This window comes from Seriola dumerili, unplaced genomic scaffold, assembly GCF_002260705.1.
Source record: "Seriola dumerili isolate Sdu_G_001 unplaced genomic scaffold, Sdu_1.0 BDQW01000468.1, whole genome shotgun sequence".
Lineage (NCBI taxonomy): Eukaryota > Metazoa > Chordata > Actinopteri > Carangiformes > Carangidae > Seriola > Seriola dumerili.
In genome coordinates, this window is record NW_019174723.1 from 2,516,194 (window position 1) to 2,536,261 (window position 20,068).

Below are 20,068 nucleotides of genomic sequence, written 5' to 3' on the forward strand. Positions count from 1 at the left end.
TTAAAGCTTTTCTATCAAAGGCAGCATGGAAGTTTCCTATGTGTGTACGCCAAGACTGAGTCAGTCACTCGGTCATGCTACTGTCTACCTTGCTGCTGTCCGTAGAAGCGCGAGCAGAAGTCTTGCTCACTCTGTTCTTGCTCTGTTGATCCGCAGCAGAGCCAGACCCCAAAAAGAAACACAAGACGTCACCACCAATATGAGCAAGAACCAGAAAAAAAAAAAAAAAAAAAAGGCTCATAAACAATCCGTGAACCTTTCATAAAAATCTCTGACAGAGGGTACCTGCAGATGAGGAGAGTGGCCTGGGGAGTAGGGTTGGGGTCTGGTTGGCCTAACTGAAGAGGAGATACCAGACGGAGGAGAAGGGGCGCTCAGGTTACGTAAAGACCATCGAGAGGATGAAGAGGAGGAAGAGGGAGTGGGGACTCGAGAAGAGGAGGAAGAAGAAGAAGAAGAGGACGAGAAAGAGGAGGAGGATTTAGAGAAGGAGGAGGGAAAAAATGGAGGGGAACCAGCTCGTCCATTGGAGAAGTTAGAGAAGAGCGCCCAGACCTCATCATCCAGCTTTCTGACATCACCCTAGGGAGGCGGAGAATGGGGTACCGGAGATACAGTAACCATGGGAACAGTCAAAGATGACGGAGACTGGGGTTTAAGAATTTAGTTCTTCATGATGTACACTGCTGTGCATCACTGTAAAAAGGTGGACATGCTGACTCATGCTTTTCAGTCCGAGTCTATGATGCTTGGAGCAATCAGTACGTTTACATGCGCTGAAGTAACCAGGTTACTCAGAGAAACCAGGTCACGCAGGTAATTGAAAAACACGTGTACATTCACTGTAGTAACCTGTTTACTGTAAATTAGATGAATGCTTTTAGGCTCTGGTGAATTGTGGGATAACACCTATAAAAAAACACTTCAATCAAAAAACTTCTTGCGCTTTAGAAACTTTCCTGAAACTTGACTCTGCATGCCAACTCAGATCTTTGTAACTCACACACATGCACACGCAGTCACATCTGACAACATGCGACCTGCTCAGCAACACCTTCATCAAACCGACGTGATCCTCCATGCTGCTACATCTATGAACCACGGGGAATTCCCTTCCATAGATGTCCACAAACTCTCAGTGCGTTAGCTCATAATGACAGAAACCTCAGTTATTCTGATTAGGCGTGCGAGTGCTGTTGCCTTCACTGCAATAGTCTATACGGTGCAGTTCAAACAAAATACCTGGCTAGCTCTTTTTGATCTGTGGGCGTCTTTACGTTCTGAGGCCATCAGGCTCCAAATGGAAGCATCCTTCCTTAGCCGCTCCTCTGGCAAGTTGGAGTCACTCTATTGATGTAGATAAAGCAAACGCTCTTTGATCACTTTCCTTATCACTGAGCTGATGGTATTCGGGAATGTTATGGCAGTGTTATCCGAGCAAAGTTAAACTGTATGAAGCTCTTTAATGGACCATTAATGATCAATCCATTTACAGGGCTCATGTGATGTGGAGCAGAAAGCAATTTATGTGTGCAAAACACACCGTGACAACGCAAGTACTCAAATCGAAGAGACACTTAGTGGTCACCTTCAGCTGCAAAAACTGCTGTAAAAATATCATGCTTCTCACAATAAACTCAGTCAACATGACAAACTGATTAAAACCGTAAAACAATGATGTGCATCCATAATGCACTGATATGCACATAACATAAAAATATGGAATTCAGTATATTAAAAATGCCACATCAGCTATTACTTCAAAACATGCCAGACAACACTGTACAAAAAAAAAAAAAAACATTAGATTTCACATGGCCAAACTACAGTCACAGCACGGCAACCACTGCCTGACATTACTGTACCTGTTTTCCTCGTCTCGTGCGAGTAAATAAAGAATCTTTCTATAAAGAGTGAAAGGGGCAAACACACACACACACAGAAAAAAAGCTATGTTATGTAAGTGAACTTTCGGGCCTGTAAATGTATGCACAACATTTTGTCCTGTGAAAACAGATTTAAAAGAAATGGAGGCATAGAGGTTGCACACAGAGGCAGAATCTGCACAAATTTGCTAGAAAAGAAAGATTGGCTGAGGTTTGAAGTACGAAAAAAGAAGCAAAATGGAGACAGTAATAGAATAAGAGGGGTCTACAAGTTTCAGATGAGTGCTGCTCAGCCCCTCATGTACAGCAACGATGGGGCTTGTGGTCTTGCTTTGGCTGCCTCCACTGATTTGGCTGCTGTAAGATGTGCTCTTTGATACTGACCTTGTCTCCCTGGTAGACCCCTGGGAGCTGCCAGTAGTGAGGCTCCTGTCCCAGGTAGTCAAAGTTGCTGTAGGACAGCTGAGTGCCTTCAGTGGAAACCTCCACCGTGAAACCAGTAGAGATGCGGTTGGTGCGCTGACGGTTCACCAGAGCAAATCCCTGGAAGTTGCCTGGAGAAAAGACTGAGGACACCTGCAAGAGCACATTTGAAAAATACAATTAATATATATTTACATATTTTACACTTTTCTTGTGTTTTATTCAAAGTGTTGATATCCATAAGGTATATAGTTGTGGTTTTAAGAACCATAAACCATCTCAATGTAGTTCCACATCTCCTCTCTCAAGTTTCTCTCTGGAGCTCCAGCAACAATGGGTCGGTGAGACAATCACAAGAGAGGCTCTGAGTCTGTTTTCTGAGTGACTATATACAAATATTGCAGATTTCAGGTAAACACTGAGAGAAACCAAATTCTGCAAGGTTGGGTGGTCCAGGTGGACTGGGCTTGGGGCATGGCTGAGTGAAAAGGCAAAAATAAACTAGACTTCAGTTGCTAAACTCGCCCTGACTCTCAGGGACAAATAAAAGGTCAATGGCACTTTAAAAGTTTCAAGAATCAAAACTTTGTGTTACTAGAAAGACACTGAAGTAATGCCAAAATATGTGTTTGGATTCCATGTACTGACTGTATCTCTGCAGTAAATCTAACAAAGAGAGCTAACCACAATGGAGTGCTTATGCAACAGCGGACACACACACAAAAAAAAATCAAAGTTATCCTTGCAATTATTCACTAAAAATGGGAGAGTAGGAAGTATTTGCTTACGTGGGCAGATATCAGTCACACCACTGATTGATGTGATCTTATTGGCTTACAACCAGTTAAGGCTGGGATGTAGACTTCCCAATTTAGCCCACTCATGTCTTCTCTCCGTAGCAGCTTTACCCAGTGCAAACGTGCATTTAGTTTGGTTGAGAGGTTTAAATGTGTTCTTGAAGTATATAACATTGCACTGTCCCTATGGCATTTACTCCCTGCAGCAATTATAGGCCTTACCAGGTCTCTGTAGTAAGTGGAGCTGGAGCACTGCTGAGTGACGCCCATGCAGAAACAGGACAGGCAGCCATCTTTGTTTTCCTGGCTTAGATGGAAGGTCCCAGGCTTACAGCTGGAGCAAGATGAGCCTTCAACGTTCATCTGTAACAGAAGTGTCAGGAGAATGAGATACAAGGCAATAAAGGTCCACGCCAGGAGACTGAACACGAGAGATGGCTTGAATAGAAAGTGTCTTTGTTTGGTCACCTTGCAGCGGCACACACCACCACTGCAGATCTCACGTCCTCTTTGGTCACAGTTGTAGCAGTTACCTGTAACAGAGCAGATGGTATTCAGTATGTACCAACTCTCTACTGAAGCAGCACTGAAACACTGTTTAATGAAAGGGACTCTTTGCAACTATTGTTAAGAGAAAGAATAAGTCATTTTCAAGGACCAGAAGACAAAATGTACCATTGACTTCATTGTTGCCAACAGTACATCTCTGTCCCAGCTGTGGGTTGCCAGTGTATCCTGCAGCACATCTGAAATAAAAATAGACAATGTGTTTGAGTAAATGTTTCCACTCAAGGAGGATACAAGTTTTAACCTCAAGAACAATGAGGCAGGAAGCTGGGAAGTCTGCAAAAGGTGATACATCTGATGAACTGCGTCGTTTAGGGAGTCTTTATGACCCAAGGTGGACCTCAACCAGGAACAAAGGACTGAGTCATTCAGACAAGGAACATACAAGCTATTCCATCCAGGAAGTACACATATCCACACCAAAGACTGGTCTTATATTCATATTACCTAAAAATAAAAAAATAAAAAAATCACAGACACCCAGCTTTTGTAATGAATACAAAGAGTTTTCCCGGAGAAATAGATAATGAAACGTTGCTTGCACTGGAGATGGATGAAGCGTAGCTGCTGCTAAAACATTCAACATGTCTCAGATGTTGATTCCATCTCTCGCGAGTACGAGTTCACGAAAAATTGGCATTAACAGAGAATGAGAAAATATCACCAGATTAAAAAAAAAAAAAAAAAGAAAAAAAAAGAAAGAAAGTTAAAATAAAAAGCTTCACAAACAGAGAGATGACAACAGAACGAAGCAGAAGTGAATGTAGCTGAAACAAAGAGCCACAGGTCAAGATGCTAAGCTGCTGAAGAGGAAAGTTACTTCGGAGTTTGTGACATTAGCAAAGCAATATGCCTTCTACCCAAGCAAACAACGCCACTGCCACCAGAGCAAAGGCTAATCCAACCACAGATCTGTGCAGGCAGCCCTGAGGGCAGCTGCTGTGGGCCTTACCTTACCTGTTCAGGTCCGCAGGTCAACGGCCAACAAAGAGGACATCCATGATATGAACTTGCTTTGGGAAATCCTATTCAAACTAACTTCTGAGACATACAGTAGTTTCTATGGTGTGGTTAACACAGTCCTTCCAGTCCGTGTGTGGGTTTATACATTTAAAGATAAGAATAATTTTCATTACATGGAAAAATAGAAAATATGTCAAAATAGATATGGTCTTGAAAATGCTAAAAGTGTTCAGTACCAAATACTATTATGAAAGGACATACTGCTCATAATAAGCATAAAATGACAAACAAAGTTGTCTTACATCACAATAAAATGACACAATTTCACAAAAAAATTACATTTTTATTACTCCTAAAAATGATAGGGACCTAGGTTTATGTATTTCTAACACTTCTCTAAATGCTGATGATATGATCATATATGATGGACCAAACCTTGGCCCTGATTGCAGAAACATAGGGTAGTCAGTCTGTTGAAGCGTCCAATGCTTTGGTCGCAACAACTGTCCGGATTACACTGACTACAAGTGACCCAGTGGTCCCCAAAGGATGAATCCAGTTATTTTCAAGTGCCACTAATTTTTACTTCTAGTGCCACCATTAGGCCAAAAAATATCATTACGTACAAAAGGTATATCAAAATTTTACGGTACCATTTGTAGTAAAAATTTCGTGCTCCATAGAGGATGATCCCGTTTCATAGTGGTCACGAAATGGACCTTGTGCCAAATTACCTTTCTACATTAAATTTCTAAAACAAAAGGCTTACATGAAGATTTACATTAAATCTATTCTTCCTTTGTCTGCACAGCATTAAGTCCTATTGCCATCAAAATGAAAACCAAAATGTAAACTTTTTACCAATAGACCTCGGAGTCTAACTGGCCAAGGAAATTTGCAAAATTAGCATGCTAACACACCCACAATGGCAACTGCAACGTGTTTTGTTTGTAGGTACAAACATAAGAGTAAGTGAACACTCACTGTGTTCACCATGGTAAAGTGCAGCTGAGGCTATGTCATTAGTTTTGTCAGTATTTGGTCATAAAGCAAAATATTAGAAAATGTTTAATTTTGACCTAATGATGGCGCTGGATAAACAGTCAGGAGATCATTTACCTCAGTTATCCTGAGGGGAGCATAAATATCTCTAAAAAATATCAATCATCACTGGGATATTTCAATCAAAACCACAATATCAACCTCATGGAGATGCTAAATGAGTCAGAGCATGACGAAAGTCAACAGGTTTTATCCTCTGGGGGCCATGGATGTTGTTCATTGTGACCCATTCGATAGTTGGAGAGAGATTTCACTCTGGACCAAAGTGGTGGACAAATGGTCATAACCATCCCCAGAGCAATATTACTAGCATAGCTAAACTATAAGTTTAGCCTCATTTAAAAAATCTATGAATAACATAAGGTTGATATTTTTCAGGGCCACTAGCATGGTGGGAGATTGTTACTCTTGTCTATAACCTACTGGTTCTTTATCCTCGAAACTTAGCATGATAACTAATCTTCATAAGACAATAAAATAGCACCTGGCATTTAGACTGAATCTTAACACTTTTGTTCCAGTATTGTATCTTGTATCTCCAGTCACACCTTTACGCTGACAGGTGAAATCACCCTAAATACGTAGAACATTTTTAGGACTTATTGATTAAATTACTCAGCATAGAAAGCAGTGCATAAGTTGCAAACAATAAGGGATTTTGTCCTGAAACCATAGGGTGACATGTGTAAGGCTTTTCCACTGTATACTATACTGTATCATTTGAATCAAATACTGAAGACATACCCATGAAGGGAGAAAAACAGACATGATGTACACGAGATTTTCAAAACACTCCAACAAAGCATTGGGGGTAAAACTTGAGGTAGTCTGGCCATAACATGGACAAATGTATACACATGAGAGGTACTAATGCTAAGCTATCTCTTCATAGCAGGGTTTTGTGCAATAGTTCTGTCATAAAATACACCTTTAAAGCCGATAGTACTAAAATAATAAGATGAACACATCAGAATGACATTAAACATCTGGAAGGTCCCTCTGCAATAAAACAGCGCTATAAAATTAGTCCCTTCATAAAGTTCCATTGTCGTGGTAGCAGTATAAATATCAGGATCAGAGCCTAGTGATATAAACAATGGAGAAAATAAAAAATAAAATAACGAATTCCCTAGTCATCAGGGATTATTCTGATAGGAATGGCCAGCCTTCCCAGGACAACATGAAGAGAACCATCTTTATTCTTTTTGTGCTTTGCAGACTTTTCTCCTTGTAACAGTCTCAGTAGGTCCAAAACACCAGAATGAAGGTTAGTCTTCTTTTTCTGCTGGGGCTTTTTAGTTACTTTCTTTGCAGTAGTAGCCTTGGTTTTAGAGGGACTTGATGTCCTTTTCGCTGTTGTGGTAAACTTCTTCTTCCCAGTTGTGACCTTGGTTTTAGGAGTCGTCGTCCGTTTTACTGTTGTTTTAGGCTTCTTTGTAGTAGTAGCTTTCGTAGGCTTTGTGGTTGTGGTGGAATTCTTCGTTTTGTGAGAGACCAACTTGTACGAGTTGCGCCCTGTCTTTTTCTCATGTTGGTTGAAGTTGTCCTTGTGTGGCTTTGCCGACTTTTTTGAATCACCTTCTGAAGACTTCCCGCCCTCCTGAACCGTCGGTGGAACTGGTGCATCCGATCTAAACACCTTGTTACGCCCATTGTTTTTAATAGGTAGTGCAGAATCCCTTTTGTTGGCCTGGTCAGGTTGTTTATGCAGCTGAGGGTTTCTAGCAGACTTTGATTTGTGAGATGGTGGCTCTAGTTGAAATTTAGTGACCGTTGCCTCTTCTTTGACTTGCTTTGGTCTTGCTTGGCTTGGCTGTGAAACATGTTTAGCCGTCACAGCGAACCTCCTACCCTCTGGCCTTTTCGTTTCGGGCTTCAGTGTAGTTTTAGATTTAATTTTAGATGCAGTCCTTGGTTTACTCAAGGTCGTCTTTAACTTTGTTGCAGAACTTGTTGAGACTTGCCTTTTGGATGACCTAGTGACTGAGTGGGGCTTTGTAGTATTTTTATCTGGCTTAGCAGTCGCTGCTGGTTTGAGTTTTCTACCTCTCTGAGGAGCAGAGGTGGGTTTGTTTGTAGGAAGGCCTGGGGTAGGTATGCTTTTCGGCACCGTAGCTCTACTGGTGAGTGGTGTTTCTGTGGGTATAACTCTAACTGGAGGCTGAGTTGTTGAGTACAACGGGACTGTGATGACTGTTGTGAGTGGAGGCAGAATCCTCCTTTCTTGAAGCGAGCGGGAGGTGTGTCTTGCACGTTTCATCTTGTTCATCTCCTGAGCCAGGGCGGTGAAGCCGTCGATCAGGATTTCTAGCCTCCCCTCTAGTCTGCTCATACGGGCCTCCATGTCTGTGTAGCTCTTCTCCAGCTCGTTAACCTTCTTGTTCTTCTCCCCGGCCGAGTGGATAGCGATGAGCTCCTTCAGCTGGGAGCTGAGATGACTCTGCTGGTCCTCCATGCTACGAATGCTCTCCTTCATATCCAGCGTGTTGCCTTCTAGCATGCTCAGGCGCTGGTTAAAGGTGTTCAGGTGAATCCGGAGCAGGTGCTGGAAGCTGGAGTGTCTGCTCTCTGGGCTGGGTGTGAAACGTGGTGGGAGTCTTGATGACAATCTGCTGGGAGTGACCGAGACAATGCCCACCCCTGTTGCTTTAGTGGACTGGCTAGTGCGGTGGCCAGCTGCAGTAGACAGTAAAGATCTATTAGGGATGACAGTTGTTGCTAAAGTGGTAACATCATCATCTCCACTGCCGTACGGTGTTATCTCTTTCTCCCAGCTGAAATTAAACACTGCTTCAGCTCCACATCCCACAGGTAGGAAGCCCTCTATCTGCTTCTCCAGGAAGGGGTCCCCACAACTGTCTGCAGAGGGCATCTCTTCTCTTAATGTCAAAACAGCAGAATCAGGTATGATGTAGGCAGAGACGTTTCAATAATAAATTATTTATGAGTTGTGTCTTGCACCCAAGTCACCTCGTCATCTTTGCCCTTGGAGCGGCAAAGATTCATTAGCCAGACAGGAGTCCTCATAAATGCCACATCTACATTTATGTTGTAGAGACCCAGAAAATACTTTTGGTCTCTGCACAGACAGAAATCACACGAGCCAACACCTTAAAAATTCACTACCAGCAAAGCGCAAAGCTGAAGAAGAAAGCAATCGCCGAGGAGGCTTTTGGAGTTAAAGCAAATGACAGAAGAAAAGCAAAAGGGAGACATAAAGCTGACTAAACTCAAGTAGAAATAACAGTGCTGAATGTCCTCAGGAAACCTTATTTCTTTTTCACAAACAATAAAATCAGAGTGACAATATTCTCAGCACCACTAAAAGGCCCCTTATCCTATAACAAATATACTTTGTCCTACCACAGTAGAAAACAATATCCAACAGCAAGACACAGTACGAAACTTCACGTGTACATCAGAATGGGTGGCAACGATTTGCATCTCCCATCCCTCCAGTGACACCGCTCAATCACAACTGCCTTGGAAAAACAAGAGAGATGCGAACCACAGACATGCTTATATCCCTTTCCTGTGAGTGAAACCAGTGGGTGCCAGTGCCAGCCCCTCCGCCGCTAACCTTGCTGCCGACCCGCTCGGTAACCCCCCAAAACACTGAGCAGGGTCAAGACGAGCCTGAGAGGAAGACAGAGCGGGAAAAGGAAAAGCAGAAAGAGAAGGAGAGGGGTAGGGCTGTACCTTTCACAGCGACGGCCACTGTATCCGGGGGGACAGCTGTCACAGGTCGGCTGACCATCAGACTCCAGATAACAAGTCGGGGAGAATCTGTGGCGACAAGAGGTCCACACACACACCATGAGGTTTCATATACAGTTTGGTCTCTGGTTATTATGATGCCTTTGTGTTGCACACAGTTTACTTTACCTAATGTAGCAGTTAACTGAATAGTTTTTCAATAGGTAATCTGCACTGACTCAATAAAACTGATTCAAACTGACTTTAAAAGACTTTTAGACATGAACTCACTGGTTGCTGGATGTGGTTCCAGGACATGGGCAGGGCTGACAGGCCTGAGCACCGCCTGTTACAGGGTTTCCATAGAAACCAGGCTGACAGCGTTCACACCTTGGCCCAGCAGTGTTGTGGAGACATTGCTTTTGGTCAGCACACACACACATAAAGAAGAAGAAGACAAATAGGTGAGATCCATGGAACAGTTGAATATACACTACTTTAAAAAGTGTCAGTCTGTTTCCACATGTTGGAAATCGCCACGAAACCATTAGTGCATTCCACAGCAGAGATTAAAGCATGTTCGACGCTGGCAAAGAAGTGAGAGAGAGAGGAAGAGTAGCATGAGACCTACCAGACACCTGCCGGTCTCTGGGTCGCAGCTGCTGGCGTGACCATTGCAGTCGCACCTCTCACAAGTGCCCAGGTAGAGGCCAGAGCTGGTGCGCGTGTAACCTTCATCACACTCCTGCAACGGGAAGGAAAGAAACACCTCAGGTGAGAGACATGTGTTGACAAAGTCTTTGTTCCACTGCAGTAGCAGCGAGACTGACTGCAATTGTCATCATGGACTGTAATGGAAAAAAAAGACTGCCATGCTGTTCTTAACAAGCTCAGGCACCACTATAGTTGCCAATTTTTTTTCTTTTTTTTCTTCAAACTAAACTAAAGGAAACTAAAAGAAACTAAGCTAAGTTAAACTAAATTACACTAAACTAACGGCATTAAAGTTCATAGTTGAATAACAGTTGAATAACAGTATGACAAAAAACAAATTTGACTCAAGGTCCACTTACTAGCATTTTTCTGAGCTTTTGACCAAATTTCACGGTCTTCATCAGCAGATGGACTTTGCTCAGATGTCATGGAGATGCCACAGTTGCCATACTTAGGTTAGGGTTGTGTGATGACATCCATCCATGACAACTGAGCAAGTGTCAACAACTCTCTTGATAAAAACCATGAGATGCGGATGAAAGCTCCAAAAGAGTTAGCAAGTGGATATTTTAGTTAAATCGGTACCTGGCAGGAGGGTCCTCTGTATCCCTGAGGGCAGGCGCACTCCTCCACCTCCAGAGCACGTTCATTACCAGTGGAGTGAGGAACAGCAATGTCCATCTTGATGTCTGAGATACTAATTAACACAAAAAGCAATTTGTGTTTCCCGTTCAATGAAGTTCTCTTTGACTCATTTTGTGGCGTGTGAATGTGAATGTGCTGTCAGAAGAAACTCCCACCATACCTGCTCTCGTCCATGTTGTCTGTGTAGGTTGCCCTGATCATGAAAACGGTAACATCAGCCAGAGCCATAAGCAAATGCTCACGGGTACACGGCTGCCCATCGCTGCGACGCCACGAAGACTGTCAGCCAGAGAAAAGAGAGAAGTTAGTTTGTTGACATTCTTTGAGGAATTGGACTTAGGTAGAAGTCACCATCAATGAAACCCACCTCTCTAAAGGTCACAGTGACGGTTTGTCGGACACGTGGGAGGGGCTTGGTTTGGGAATAGTGTTCCAGGAAGATGCCGTTGCCCTGGAGAACCACATCTGGCTTCCCGTCAATCACCAGCGAGCGCTGAAAGGGTGTAAATTGCACCGTATAGCGAAGCTCCCCGCCATAGGCCGTCACCTGGTACGCAACATGGTGAAAAGAGAAGCATATCTCAACAAAACTGAATAGTGGAAAGGTATTTCACCCCTATGATAGTGTGTGTGTGTGGGGGGGGGGAGTCATAAGACACCCATGTTGGGCTTCACTGTGAATCCAAGCAAGAGGTTCAAAAGGGCGGCTCTCACTGTGTGGGTAAGTGCAGCCTTTTCATTTGACAACATGTTGAGGCATGACTGAGTGGGACAGACAGGGCAGAGAAATCTAGCTTGACTAACACTTAGGAGTTATTTCTTTCACATCCCCTTTCCTGCTCTTTACTTTGTTGTTTTCTCTCACCTTATCTCCTCTGAAGCTCTCAGGCAGAACCCAGTAGTAGATGTCATTGGGGACGCTGGAGAAGGAGCGGTAGACAACTTCAGAGGAACCCCTCTGGGAGATGCCTTCAGAGATAGTTTTAGTGTTGGCGCTGTTGGAGAGGGAGAAGAGCTGCCCGTTCACCCCTCCTCGCACCTGAGACACAAATAAAGTTGCCAGACTTGAGATGTGAACTGAGATTTACTTCAGCGCAGTGACTGTTTGCACATTGCATCTCACCGTTTAGTGTCTGAAAGGATTTGCTGATAAAGCAAAGCTGCACAAACACAGTCAAAACCTTGATACCAAAAATATTCACCCCTCCCGTAATCATTCATAGCTTGGCAACCAACCTGATCCCTATTCCAAGTGGAGCTGGCGCACTGTTTGGTGACGCCCATGCAGAAACAACGTAGACAGCCCTCGGGGTTGGCCTCTGAGAGGTGGAAGAACCCGGCCTTACACTCGTCACACAGAGCGCCTGCCACGTTGTTCTGCAACACAAACACACACACACACACACACACACACACACACAAACGTGGACATGTGTAATCCATCTGCCTGTCAAACTCATTTCTTTCATAAAAGATGACAGCAGAAAAAAAACACACAAATGAAAAGCAGATTTAACAATAGCTGCTTATAATATTATCACTTTGCATGTTTACCTTGCAGCTGCACGGCCTGCTGCTGGAGCTGATGGTTCCTCTGTTATCGCACTTGGAGCTTTCTGCAGGGACAGAGCAGTGGAAAGAAGATGACATGGGGAGGGAGGAAAGTGAAGCTCGAAGTGTTCCAGCCACTCTGCATACCTGAGCCATGACCAACATACTTACAGCCTACTTGTAACACCGGATGAAAGGGGGGGGGGGGGCTGATGGTAATCATTACACAGGGTTAAAACCTCCTCATGGTCATATTGCTGGGATGACTGAAGTGTACAACAGGTAAAGCAACCCAGGTGAAGCTTATTTCAATTTCATGCCTGGAGTTGAACATGTACTCACGGTTAGGAACACATTTTCCATTAGGCAGGAGGGGGTTACCCTGGTAACCAGGAGCACACCTGAAATATGACAGAAATATGAGACACGATTGATCTATTTACCACAAGCGTCAGTTATAGCTTGTTTTGCTTGTTACAGTCATTAATTATTACCACCGATCATTATAGACTGATGTCATTTCTTATGAATCACATCACCACCAACTTCAAACTATTTAAACCGCAATCTGAAGGCACAGTTAACAATATCAGTTTGCTCACTTTTCACAGCGTCTTCCTGTGTAGCCGGGCCTGCAGGCATCACACGTCGGCTGTTGGTCGAAGTCCAGGAAGCAGGTGTCAGAGAAACTACAAAACCCAACCACAGAGCCCAGGATGAAAATTTACAGCAGCACGCTGAATGAATAAATCAGCTCTCAAATATCTGAATGAGCTCAGCTATGGGAAATAAGAAACTGAAGGGCAAAGCAGCCCAACTCCCAATGACGCCATGTGGGTGTTAATGTGTGTGTATTTGTACTGGAGATGTGTTTCTGTGCATGTGTGTGTGTGTGTGTGTGTGCGTGTGGTCTGGCTGGATGCGTGACCTTACCGGCGTGAGGTCTCATAGTACGGGCAGGGGCAGGGCTTGCAGTCATCGGGGCGACCTCGGCTCGGGTCACCAAAGTAACTGGGGCGACACTTGTCACACTGAGGGCCCTCTGTGTTGTGCTGGCAGCTCTGTGGAGGGGAGAACACGAAGCTCATTCTCTGACATGGACACCCCTCAGAGTAGTAAAAAAACACTTTCTTGCCACAAGTTAAATAAAAAAATCTTCACCTCTCATGTTCCTACGCTAGATACAGGAGTGGAATGGTTTAGCTTAGCATAAAGAGTGGAAGCAGCTAGCCTGGCTCTGAAGTGACGATTACCAGCACATTTAAATTTAACAAATTTACACTATTCATCTCATGTGTTTAATCTGTGCACAAAACAACAAGTTAGGGTTTTGCAGGGAATTTTTGGCTCAGCGTAGTGACTTCATGTTCCAGCCGCAACATTTTATTTTTACACTTCTATTCGTGAACGAACTGCAGTAAACAAACAAAATGCAACATGGTAATTGGTGAGCTTTTCTTTTTAGAGGATGTTTTCCTGTTTCTATGTTTTATTCTGAACCAAGCTAATCCCTAGATATCAAGAGTGATCTTCTCAACTTATTTCTTTTTAACATCTATTATCATATTTGACATTAAAGAAGTGAGGTGTGCTTTATCTGTGAATTCCATTTTATCACATGTGATCAACAGATGTTCTTGTTATTACCAGACAGTGTCCGCTGATTGGATCACAGGCGCTCGCATGACCATTACAGTTGCAACCAGCGCAGGTGCCGAGATAGGAGCCACCAGGGACACGCTCGAAACCAGAGGAGCACATCTCGCAGGACAGGCCTGAATATCCAGGAGGACATCTGGGAGTGACAAATCGAGCACTTAGTTTCAATAGAGACGATGACGAGTCAAATTAAAACACCACAAATTACTGTCTTGTATGTAAATAAAAAAACAGCTGAATGAGGCACAACCAGAATACTTACTAAAAAGTTACACACAAAGAAAGAGAAGGAAAAGACAAACAACAAAGGTCCTTGGCTGGAATTGAACCAGGGACATTAAATGTTTTTTTTTTTTGTTTTTTTTTCCTTTTTCTGACCTGCACTCTTCAACATCCTTGGCATGACCCAGAATGCTGAACTCCACAGTGGTGGTATCCATGACGATGTCACTGATTGCCACGCTGACCATGTGGTTGTCGTAGATGGTGCGGATGCTGATGCTGTCCAGGTTGGCCAGCGTCATCATCAGCTCCTCCCGGCTCACGGGGCGGCCATTGGAGTGCTGCCACTTATCCTAAAACAATAACAGTCAGGTTTGCTGACATGTGCAGATACTTCAAGCTTATTTCATCTTATTTTTGATCTCCAACACTATTCATGAGAAAAATGTTTGGTAATAAATGTGTGTTTTTAAACCATATGTTTGAGATTTTTTTTTTTTTTTTTTGACGAAACTTTGTCATCAACCCAAATTCACAACTTTTCTTATCCAGAAAACCTACCTCAGTGAATCTGATCTCTTTCTGGTTGACCACTTGGGCAGGGGTGCCGCTGCCTCTGCGGTACACAAGCCTGCGCCCATTTCCAACCAGCATCACATCTGGCTTCTCCACAGGCTCAGTAAGACCGCGCGCCAGTATGTACCGCACCTTGTACTTCAGGGACCCTCCGTAGGAGTCGATCTAAAAGTAGATGAAAGATTTTCTTCTATAATGTGTGATCATAATTTAAGTGAAATAAAGCCTGCAAAGGACTGCGCTCTTTACCTTGTTGCCAAGGAACTGACGAGGCAAAGTCCAGAAGGAGTCAAGGTTGAGGAAACGGCGCGATAGGTCGACGAGCTGGAACTCTTCCATCTCGGGGTTAATGAGGAGCTGAGTGGAGGAGAGAGGAGGAGTGCCTGGCCTGGATGGGTAAGTGACATTCACTCCTGGAAGCAATGACAACAGATTCATTCAGGCTGGTTTATGTTTGTATTCATGGCCACAATGTTAGGACTAAGTAACATATTTCTTTTGACAGTGTGTCTCTATCAGTATCATAAGCATCAATAGTTCCAGTGCCTTTGAAGTCTTCCTCGTCCGTGAAGCGCAGGCTGATCTGGTTGCGGTAGCGGCCGGTGCTCTTGCAGTTCTTGGAGATTCCAGCACAGAAGCAGGACACGCAGCGGCCCTCCACACTGAAGTGACCGTCAGGACAGTTTCCTGCAGAAAACAGGATAAGAAAGGAAAAAAAATGTATTTTATTTTCAATCAGAATTCATTTATGGTTTTGTCTCTGAAGGAGAACCTGCAGTAAGAGTGAAGTGTCAGTACCTGGGTTGGGATTTGATGTGAGCGTTAGCACTCCATCAGGGATGCCGAACACCAGGCCTTTAGCGTTGATGGCCTCACAGGTGTAGGCCCCCTGATCTGCCTCCTTGACATCACGAATGGTGAGGGTGCCGCGGCCGTTATCGCTGGTCATGGAGATTCTAGGGACGCAGAAATACAGCAGACATGATTTTTTTTTTTTTTTTTTTTTTTAACAGTAATAAATGTCAAGGTCAACCAGGATATTCATGGTAATGGGGCGGCTGTGAACCAGAAGGTCGGTGGTTTGACCCCTGGTTCCTCCAGTCTGTGTGTCAAAGTGTACTTGGGCAAGATACTGAAACCCAAATTGCCCATGATGGCTGTTCCATTAGAGTAAGAGCGTGTATATATATATATATATAGAAGAAAGCGCTGTATGAATGCCTGTGTGAATGGTTGGATGTGGCTTCCATTGTAAAGCACTTTGAGTGGTCAATATGACTAGTAAAGTGCTATACAAGTGCAGTCCATTAACCATTTTTCTGAGGAAATACTGTTACACAATCTACCAACTCTATCAACTGTAATTGCCTAATCACACACAGCAAAGCTACACCCAGAATAAACATTTTGAAACAGGAACTTTTTGAGTTGGAGTACACCACAAATATGTAGGTAATTAAAATCACAGTTTCTAACTAGAGTTAGGAGTTAGCACTGGAAGGCTGTTGAGTTACGCTTTAGTTTCAAATAACACTCATCAAATGTCAGGTGAAAAGAAGAAATAAATTCATGGTCAATTTTCAAGTCTTGGTGGTGTAATACACATAATGTGGGCTTTCACCAGATGCAATGTTTTGTTCTGCTTACAACACATGTTTTTGCAAATGCAAATGCAGCTATGCTACACACTGCTATGCTGTCATGATGAGCTACTAAATTAATTTTAATTACAAAATCAGAAGGGTAAAGAATTCCTCATCAAACCCACCTGCCGCTGACAGGAATGTGTCCCCAGTTGAGTCTCCAGGTGATGATGGGCATTGGCACTCCAACAGCCTGACAGGTGAACGTCACCGTCGCCCCCCGCGCTGCCTGGATGGACTCTTCCGGTGGGCTTGTCACGGAGGGAGGGGCTGTGAATTGTCAAGAAGATAACAACTGTTTAAGCCACATAGTGAACGCACATGTACAAAAAAAAGGCGGGCATGCGAGCGGAATTTGGCGATCCAGTGCAGCTAGTAAAAAGTCAGAGGAAAATATAATTCTCTGTTATGGACGGACAATTCCCTTTCAGTTCTGAGGAATGGATGGTTCACAAAAAGCTCTGTGTCTCAGTCAACGCATGTGTGAAAAGAGCCTGGTTCGCAGCAAATTAGTCACAGTGTGCAAAGGAACTCAGAGGGTGTCTATAGGGGAGAGTCAGAGGAGCGAAGAGAGAAGAGTGACTGCAAAATGACTGAAATGTGCACGAGAGAGAGAAAGAAAAATTGTACGAGCCGGGAGCTGTAGGCAGCTGTCGGTGTGAGACTTACTGCAGCCGTACTCATCGGAGCGGTCAGGGCAGTCTGGCTCATCATCACACTGGTAACTAGCTGGGATGCAGGTGCGGTCGCTAAGGCATTCAAACTGCTCAGGTGCACACCTGTCGCCAGGACCCTTGGTGGCTAAAAGTTATGACAAAAATTTGGAGATGTACAGCAACTGTTAAGTCACTCAGGTCCAGAGCGCAATTTGTAAAATGTTTCGCTGTTCCAAAAGAAATGAAGACTTACGGCAGTCTGTCTCATCCGAGTTATCCTCGCAGTCATTGTCTCCATCACAACGCCAAAGCTTGAGAGCGCAACGACCATTTTTACACTTGAACTCATTGGGCTCACAGGGAGATGGAGTTCCTGGGAGAAGACAGAGGATGATGATAAGAGCGTATGTTGCTGCCTGAGTGTTTGCACACGCATAAGGCCGTGGCACTTACCACATCTGAACTCGTCGCTTCCGTCCGAGCAGTCCCTCTCTCCGTCACAGATGTAGTCTCGAGGGATGCACTCTCCACTCTGGCACGTGGCTTGATCCGCTCTGCAGGGTCCAGGTGGGCCGGCGGGCCGTGGGATCTTCTTGGTTGTGGTGGTGGTGGTGGTGGTGGTGGTGGTGGGAGGGGTGGTGAAGACTGGAGGTATTGGCGGTCTTACATCTAAAACAAAATCTCTAATTAAACTCAGCAAAGTGTACAGAGTGGATACCTGGAGCTGTTACCGTAAGTGAACACATCGTACATCATCCAGCCATGCTACAGCCGAACGTGTTAGAGCCCGCCGACCAGTCGAGCTGAAGCCACTCACCACAGTTGGTCTCATCACTCATGTCTCGGCAGTCTGGTCTGTTGTCACACAGGTATTCCATCAGGATACATGTCCCATCACCACACCTGTGCTCATCTGGCATGCAGGGTCTGATGCTGGGGGTTACTAAGAGAGATGCAGAGGGGGAGGGTATTGACGGATCAAAGACGTGCGAGCCACGGCTACAGTACGGCCAAGACACCACACCAATGTCACATCACTACACAAATAAGATGTGAAGTGAAGAACAACAGCATCCCGGTCCCCTCAGACATCAGATTACTACAGCGAGTGCAACGCAGGCATGTTGTAAAGACTATTATTAGACAAGTGCTGCAAGATGCGCAAGAAGATTTTAAAGAATATTATTACATTTTTGTAAATTTTTGCATTAAATTTTCTGTTGGGTGTACAATCCACACTGTGCTTCAATTAACATAACCTCACAGGTAGATAGACAGAAAGACTAGATCAGACAGACTAGACAAACTACACACTGACTAGAAGGACTAGATAGACAGACTAGACAGATCCACAGACGAGACCAGACAGACTAGATTAGACAAGACAAACTAGACATACAGACTCGAGAGATTAGATAGACACACTTGACAGATTTATAGACTAGACTGACTAAGATGGATGCAGATGACTGGACTAAACTGACTAGACTAAACCCTGACTAGACCAGATAGACTAGACAAACTAGACACAGACTACGTAGAAAAGACACACAGACTAGACAAGAATAGACTAGATAAGACACAGAAACAAGACAAGACAGACTAGACAAACTAGACACACTGGATAGACAGACTAGACAGATACACAGACTAGACTAAACTAGACAAACTAACTAAGGTGGATGCACTAGACTAAATTTAAAGTCTAGACAGGACTAGATACACACACACTAGACAAGACTAGATAAGACACAGAGACTGGACAAGAATAGACTAGACACAAAAGACTAGACTACATTTACAGGACTGTCGACTGGACGGACACACAGAATAGGCTAGATGGACAAAAGAGACCGGGCATATATACTACATGGACAGACTAGACCAGACACACACACTAGACTAGTTAGATAGTTGAATCTGACTGGTGTTGCCTGTGTCGGGATTTCAGACTTCACCGGATACACTAGAGATACAGGACAGACACACAGACTAGACCAGCCTCAACAGACTACACTAGACACATAGACCACACAAGACAGACTGGAGTGAGGAAGTCTTATCTTCTGAGTAAAGGGTTTCAAAGATAAAGTCACCATTATACTGATATCAGTTTCCATGCCTGTGTACATAGTTGATGGAATTTGCATAAATCAAAAGCCTGTTTACGTTGCAGTAAACGGCAGCATTCCTAATCAGACTCATGCCATGCAAAGGTCCTTCTTATTCACTGTGCACTACCGGACGTCAGGGACCACGATACACTGAAGAAGTCTACGATACACTGGTGCTTCCATGCAAAACATTCCCCAGACCACATGACCACTGCCAGTACATGAAGTAAAAGTCATCGTAAAATTCCTAGGAAATGCTCGACTGTTCCTCCTAAAGGCCATCCTACAGTTTCTACAGTACAGTCGGCTCAGTTACCATGCAGCAGTTACCATGGCACAGTACAAACCTGGCACTGCTATAGGCTCCACGGGAGGCAAAGGTTGAGCTAAAAACCAGAGGGAAACGTTAAGGACACTGCCTACTGCTCTGGTGGACCTTGATTTGGTGTAAACACACAGCAAACTCTTGTGGAAGAGAGGCAGTGTTAAAGGGCTGTCTTAAGAGGGGTTCCCCCTCTGTTTGAGGTCCTACCTTCTCCGAGCCGTCTGAACTGAAAGCCCTGGACTGACGTGACGTAGGAAGCGATGGCTCCCTCCTTCACCACGTTGTACAGCACACTGCGGATCTGTTCGTCGTTGCTGTTGTAGTCCGAACCCACGTCCAACTCCACAAACACGTCCACGCCGTCGTCTCTTATCATCTTCCTGCAAAAAGCATGAAAGGCCTGGTGAGGCTACACACTGTGTGGCGATTGCTGCAGAGGGGGTTAAACAGGGGAGCTATTTAGAGGTAAGGTTTCTCTTTTAGAGGAATTACTCACTGCTGATGAATTACTGACTGCACAGGCCTACAGAGCTGGCCTTGTGCAGTATGGAAAAAGAGAAGGAAATATC

The 20,068-nt window shown here is 44.2% G+C and overlaps 1 protein-coding gene across 1 annotated transcript in view; it reads right to left on the reverse strand.

The window, feature by feature from the left end:
* The window catches only part of hspg2 (heparan sulfate proteoglycan 2), a 65,728-nt gene that overhangs the window by 31,013 nt on the left and 14,647 nt on the right, over nt 1-20,068 (reverse strand). Inside the window, exons 6-33 of the mRNA XM_022763066.1 lie at nt 19,707-19,879; nt 17,878-18,003; nt 17,514-17,729; nt 17,314-17,433; nt 17,074-17,205; nt 16,530-16,674; nt 15,560-15,717; nt 15,308-15,448; nt 15,011-15,174; nt 14,747-14,926; nt 14,342-14,538; nt 13,952-14,099; nt 13,238-13,365; nt 12,907-12,993; nt 12,647-12,705; nt 12,308-12,369; nt 11,990-12,130; nt 11,619-11,792; nt 11,121-11,300; nt 10,914-11,032; nt 10,694-10,805; nt 10,026-10,139; nt 9,686-9,813; nt 9,398-9,484; nt 3,782-3,852; nt 3,575-3,639; nt 3,329-3,469; nt 2,271-2,462 (exon numbers count right to left, since the gene is read on the reverse strand). Coding sequence (XP_022618787.1) covers nt 2,271-2,462; nt 3,329-3,469; nt 3,575-3,639; nt 3,782-3,852; nt 9,398-9,484; nt 9,686-9,813; nt 10,026-10,139; nt 10,694-10,805; nt 10,914-11,032; nt 11,121-11,300; nt 11,619-11,792; nt 11,990-12,130; nt 12,308-12,369; nt 12,647-12,705; nt 12,907-12,993; nt 13,238-13,365; nt 13,952-14,099; nt 14,342-14,538; nt 14,747-14,926; nt 15,011-15,174; nt 15,308-15,448; nt 15,560-15,717; nt 16,530-16,674; nt 17,074-17,205; nt 17,314-17,433; nt 17,514-17,729; nt 17,878-18,003; nt 19,707-19,879 — 3,760 coding nt within the window. The remainder of the gene's footprint in view (nt 1-2,270; nt 2,463-3,328; nt 3,470-3,574; nt 3,640-3,781; nt 3,853-9,397; nt 9,485-9,685; nt 9,814-10,025; nt 10,140-10,693; nt 10,806-10,913; nt 11,033-11,120; nt 11,301-11,618; nt 11,793-11,989; nt 12,131-12,307; nt 12,370-12,646; nt 12,706-12,906; nt 12,994-13,237; nt 13,366-13,951; nt 14,100-14,341; nt 14,539-14,746; nt 14,927-15,010; nt 15,175-15,307; nt 15,449-15,559; nt 15,718-16,529; nt 16,675-17,073; nt 17,206-17,313; nt 17,434-17,513; nt 17,730-17,877; nt 18,004-19,706; nt 19,880-20,068) is intronic.